The sequence below is a fragment of the Hyperolius riggenbachi genome, chromosome 4 (genome assembly GCF_040937935.1).
Source record: "Hyperolius riggenbachi isolate aHypRig1 chromosome 4, aHypRig1.pri, whole genome shotgun sequence".
NCBI classification, from domain to species: Eukaryota; Metazoa; Chordata; class Amphibia; order Anura; family Hyperoliidae; genus Hyperolius; species Hyperolius riggenbachi.
Window position 1 is genome coordinate 432,406,393 of NC_090649.1, and position 6,000 is coordinate 432,412,392.

At 44.1% G+C, this 6,000-nt stretch overlaps 1 protein-coding gene across 1 annotated transcript in view; it reads right to left on the reverse strand.

Annotated features, from left to right (window-relative positions):
* NAPB (NSF attachment protein beta) overlaps nucleotides 1-5,314 on the reverse strand; it is a 31,672-nt gene extending 26,358 nt beyond the window's left edge. Inside the window, exon 1 of the mRNA XM_068232495.1 lies at nucleotides 5,126-5,314. Coding sequence (XP_068088596.1) covers nucleotides 5,126-5,229 — 104 coding nt within the window. The 5' untranslated portion in view covers nucleotides 5,230-5,314. The remainder of the gene's footprint in view (nucleotides 1-5,125) is intronic.
* Between the last annotated feature and the right edge of the window lie 686 nt (nucleotides 5,315-6,000).

Genomic DNA, 6,000 nt, shown 5'->3' on the forward strand with positions numbered 1-6,000 from the left:
TGTAGGGGCAAAGTTTCAGGAATCAAAGAGCCAAGCAATTAATAAACATAATATACAACTGTCCCTCACAGAAGAATAAAAAAAAAAAAAAAAAAACACCTCTTGGCCCAATTTTTTTTCAGTGGATCTCATGCATGACAGGTCCTCTTCAATGGTGTAACAATGACATACTTTTCATCAAGCTGAAAGCTTTTCATATCATCTAGTATCATCAGAAATAATGACAAGCTGTGTGTCCCTGGATACATCCGCAGACATCCCCAAAGTGCTGCCTGAGCCTTTCTACCAAAACAACTTCATATATAGAAACAGATCTAGGTTTGTGCAATGACAAAAAAGCCCTCAGGATTTGCTCTGCTTAGCTCAAGTAAGTGTAAAGAGTAGGGGGACTTATACATATATGGTAAGCCAACCCCTATCGCCCATCCATAATGGCTTTTGGTCCCTCACAGGTCTACGCATTTTTCTCCCGTGTAGGGCTCACGGTCTAATCATTTGTTGCAGGGAATACTTTACATGTGGTTACTGTCCAATCACATGAAAAAGCCATACACCACTAACTGCCTATAAAAAGCTCTGGTTGTTATACATCACTTGTTGCTGACGGGCTTTCCCACTTTCTTCCTGGAATCTGCACACTGCAGGTAGATGGACTCCGAGAAGGTTGATGTTAATCCTAGCCTTACGCACTATGAGCAAGGAAAAGGACAATGTTATAGGATACCCAGCAAAGTTATAGAGCCAGAAACACTCAGATTCTAGACCACTAGGGCCTAAAAATAAGGGTCTATTTTCACTTCGATATTACATCTTGCATACGTTTTTCCAGTTTGCGAATGTTTGCATTTTTATGTGAATTTTAATGCAAATTTTTCTGTGTGTCTAATATTGATTACTTGTAAAAGGGATGCATGGTGCAGAATCTGCAGCATGCAATACATATTTTTTCTGCATCACACCACATGCAAAAATTTGCATTCAATGGAAATGACTCAAATTGTTTAATTTTTAATGCGAAAAAAATTGCATTGAAAAATTCATACTTCGTGGAAACCGGCACTAAAGCATTCAGCTTTACATCAGAACGTAGTCTCCATACTGTATCACTTTAGGACAACAAAAGCATATGCCTGGCTTTTCAGAAACACACGATTTATTTGCAAAGTTACAAGCCCTGAATTGATACAAGAAGTGTATCAAATTTACAGCTTTTATCAGGTCTATGGAGTCGGTAAACATATCATCCGACTCCAACTCTCAGGCCTGGTTCACATTAGCGGTTTTTTCTGGAACGTAACCGGAACGTATACTGTACAAACGGAACGGATGTGAATGGATCCAATGTTAACCTATGAATCTATTCACATGCATCCGTTGGTACGGATACGTTCTGGTCCCCAGACCTAAAAATTGCTGCAGGCCCTAATTTTCCGGACCGTTCTGCTTAGCGGAACGGATCCGGACAAAAATGCAGCAGCATTGGGGGCAATAGAATGTTTCTTCACACTAGTGAAGAAACGGACCGTTCCACGGGGGATGGGGGCATGGGCCGACATGAATCTAGCGACGGGAGGGTGAGGGAAGGGTGCAGCAGCTGAGCGGGTGGGCTAGGGAGGGTTTATACATACCAAATCTTCATCATAGCAGCCGGCGGTAGAGGCTTCCATCTTCTTCCGCATCATGTGACTACATGATGCGTCATGTGACTAGTCACATGACGCGCTGTGCAGTCACAGCGGAAGAAGAGGAAACATCTACCGTCGGCTGCTGCAGAAGATTAGGTATGTATATGCTGAGTGAAACCGGATCCGATCAATCATTGATCAGATCCGTTTTCATATGTGAACCGAGCCACAGACTGAGCCATCCGGATCCGGTGAAGCGGAGACCGGATCCTTTTGGCTCTTTAGCAGATGTGAACTGGGCCTTACTCTTCAGTTTATGAAACCACCGACTCCAGGTACCCAAAACTGCTCCCACCACTACTCCACAGCCCTTGCATGGATATAGAGTGGGTACAAAAATCATCCAACTCCTCAGTTTAAGAAATCACTGACTCCAGGTACCCAAAATTGCTCCGACTCCAACACCTTAGTCCAATTCTTCCCAGGGCTGTGCAGTTGGTACAAAAATCATCCAACTGACTCCTCAGTTTATTGAAACCACTGACTCCGACTCCACAACCGAGGCTTTTATCAGACAAGGCTAAATCCTTCTCAGTAAAGGGAAACAAATTTTGAAGAGTACTAGCAATAGAAAGCTCTCTGAGTCTTTCAATACTTTAATTGCTACCTAAGGGTTAAGGATCTTCTCCTATTCCTCCCAGTGTCCTGGCGACTTGGCTGACCTTTAACCTGGTTAATCTTCGCTTCTGCTCGGCGCATAATGATGGGCAAAAGTATGCACACTCTCCGCCTCCTCCATCCTAGCGTCTGTACTCCACTGTAAAGCAAGCGTCAGATGCTAATCACTGATTTTCAGTAGAGCGCAGACGCTAGGATGGAGGAGGCGGGGGAGTGTGCATACTTCTGCTAATCATTATGCGCCGGGCAGAAGCAAAGATTAACCAGGTTAAGGGTCAGCCAAGTCGCCAGGACACCGGGAGGAATAGGAGAAGACCAGTGGCTGACTGTGGGGAACGACAGAAGCGGTAAGTATCGAATCTTCTCTCCCTACCCATTGGAGGTTTCATTTTACCAGAGCCTTTGGGTTCTGGTATCCTTTAATAACCAGGCTGTTTTACTTGTTCTATTTTGCTGCCTGAAAGTTAATTTTTAGGCATGGAAGTGACAGCTTCTGTCTTGTCAGGAATATATGGTAGTAAACATCTCTAATAAGCAAATTACAGCCATAAACGGTTTTCCTTTTTCTAACTCTGGGACACTTATTAGGCTGCCACTGAGCAGAGGCAACAAAACATTCAATCTAGTAGGAGGATAAATACAATTGTTTCTCTCATCAGTTTATTTTCACTTATTTTAATAAAAATATACAGCAGTGAGACCATTTAGTTGGAGTTAAAGTGAACACACTTTAACTCCAACTAAATGGTCTCACTGCTGTATATTTTTATTAAAAGGCAGCCTATTCTATTAAACAATAGAAGTCAACATGAAGGTTTTACACTTACAGCCTACTTGCCCCCCGTTAGCCATCAGTGTTTGGAAATAGCTGTTGGAGTCAGTTTCAGGAATTGTGGACGAGAGGGATCTTTTATTGGTAAGTGGTGGACTTGTCCCTAGTCATTAATCTTCTGGAATAAAATGTCAGCTTCTGACTAGGGCTCTAGCTATATCTATTAAGAGGGACCTAACCGCCTTGCTTCAAGGGAATAAACCTGACTCCATGAAGTGTGCAGCACATAGGCTCCTGCAATCCATAGCTATATGAACGCTAAATCTCACTTAGCTGCTCAATGGGAGGTCCCAAATTTCAATATTAATGGAGTAGTCAATAATGTCCATAATATAATTGTTCAATAAGAAATAGCAGTCAATTAAACCCCCACCTCTATTTTGATAAAAACAGTGTCCCTATTCTACTGTATGTTATTGTTGTAAAAAAACAACCACCACCACCACCACGTCATCCAAGTGCGCCTGAAGCAGGAAACCATGACGACACTGGGGATAGAGCGGGCGGAGGCTGCTTTCACTGCACAACCACTCTGGCTGCTTCCTCCGAGAAGCCCACTCTCTGGCACAGCCTCCTGCACATCTGGCATGGACAGACCCTTCCGGATCTTCAGGTGTAGCCTTCAGGAACTGAAACTGAGTAAGTGTTCCGTTTCCTTGGCTATATCTGTATAACCAATTAATTATTTCAATTCTTAATTATGTAGATTCCGTCCAGTGTTTGAGGCGGGAATCAATCTTTCAGGGTGCTGTCCTGGAGACGACCGGGGAAAATTATGTTTAAAGAGAAATTCTCACTGTATCTCTAAATGAATGTTTAATAGATGGAGTGTATGGAGTAATACAGTGAAGTGGGATGAAATAGATGGGGTGTATGGAGTAATACAATACATCAGGATGAAATAGATGGGGTGTAATACATTACAATAGGATGAAATAGATGGGGTGTATGGAGTAATACAGTGACGTGGGATGAAATAGATGGGGTGTATGGAGTAATACAATACATCAGGATGAAATAGATGGGGTGTAATACATTACAATAGGATGAAATAGATGAGGTGTATGGATTAATACAGTATAGTGGGATGAGATAGATGGGGTATATGGAGTAATGACATAGATGGGGTGTATTGATTAATACAGTATAGTGGGATGAAATAGATAGGGTGTATGGAATAATACAGTATATGTGATGAAATAGATGGGGTGTATGGAGTAATACAGTACAGTGGGATGAAATAGATAGGGTGTATGGAATAATACAGTATATGTGATGAAATAGATGGGGTGTATGGAGTAATACAGTACAGTGGGATGAAATAGATAGGGTGTATGGAATAATACAGTATATGTGATGAAATAGATGGGGTGTATGGAGTAATACAGTACAGTGGGATGAAATAGTGTGTATGGAGTAATACAGTTTAGTAGGATGAAATAGGAGGGGGGGGGGGATGTATGGAGTTATAAAGTAAATTAAGATGAAATACATACGGTGTATGGGGTAATACAGTATATTAGGATGAAATAGATGGGGTGTATAGGGTAATACTGTATATTAGGATGAAATAGATGGGGTGTATAGGGTAATACTGTATATTAGGATGAAATAGATAGGGTGTATAGGGCAATATTGGGATGAAACAGATGAGGTGCATGGGAAAGTATATGAGGATGAAATAGATGGGGTGTGTATACAGTATATATTAGGGTGAAATAGATGTGGTGTATGAAGTAATACAGTATAAGGTGTTTGGCATAGCATAGTATAGCAGAAGGAAGCAGATGGGGTGTATGGCATAACATGGTGCATATAGCAGCAGGTAGGATTGGATGAATGGGGTGTATAGTGATCATGCTATAGCAGGATGCAGGAAGCGCTTTAGTGACCCTCGGCTGTTACAGTTGAAGCACTGTGTGACATTAATGACATTCTGTAATGACAGCAGGCCGGGGAGGTATCCCCGCACCCCCTCCCCCACTCTCACCCGAAGAGACCCCGTAGAAAGGACTGCGATGATTTCACCCTCTTCTCGGCATCCGCCATAAGCTGCACGGCCTCCCGCTCCTTCCCGGAATTATCCATAGCCATTGTCAGGAGTCCCTTCTGCCCTGCAAGCCACCTACAGCCAGCAGTGACCCGCCTCCTGCAGCAACACACCGATACTGACCCCAGCCAGCCCCCGTCAGCACAGCCAGCCGCCGAGGATCATGGGACACCGAGTCCGAGCACTGCGGACAACCGGCGGACATATTTATTGTGGGCAGAAGAGGCATTCTTCAGAGATCTCACCTCATGGAGTGCCAAATATCTCTATTTACCAGAGCCGGGACAAGGTCCACCACCAACAGAGGCTGGGCTGCCCAAGTGCGCCCCCCCCCCCCCCCCCCCCCGTTTAATGTAACATTACATTATGCACAAATACAGTATTTTTCCACAGGAAAATGGATTTATATAAATTAACTGTAAACAAGTGATACAAACAGGGGGCTTCTAGCAGCCCCCTGAAGTCCTTCTGTGTCCACGACACATCGGTCCAAGTCCCTTTGGCCAGCAGTGGCGACCACCACAAAGCTAGCTGGTTGCCGCCAGTCGGCGGCTCCTGCACATGTGCGGCCCCAAGCCATGCGCACAATGCAAGTAGTTATCAGGCAAATATTAAATGAAAAGCTTTACTCACCTTGGGCTTTCTCCAACCCCTAGCAGCCAACTGTCCCAAGCTGTCACCCCCACTCCCCGCCGCTGTCCCGGTCTCCATGCTCGGCGCGGAAGGTGCAAACTGCCACTGTCAATCAAGCCCACGTATGCGGCTTACTGCGCAGGCGCAGAACTACTGTGCCTGCGCAGTAAGCCGCATACAAC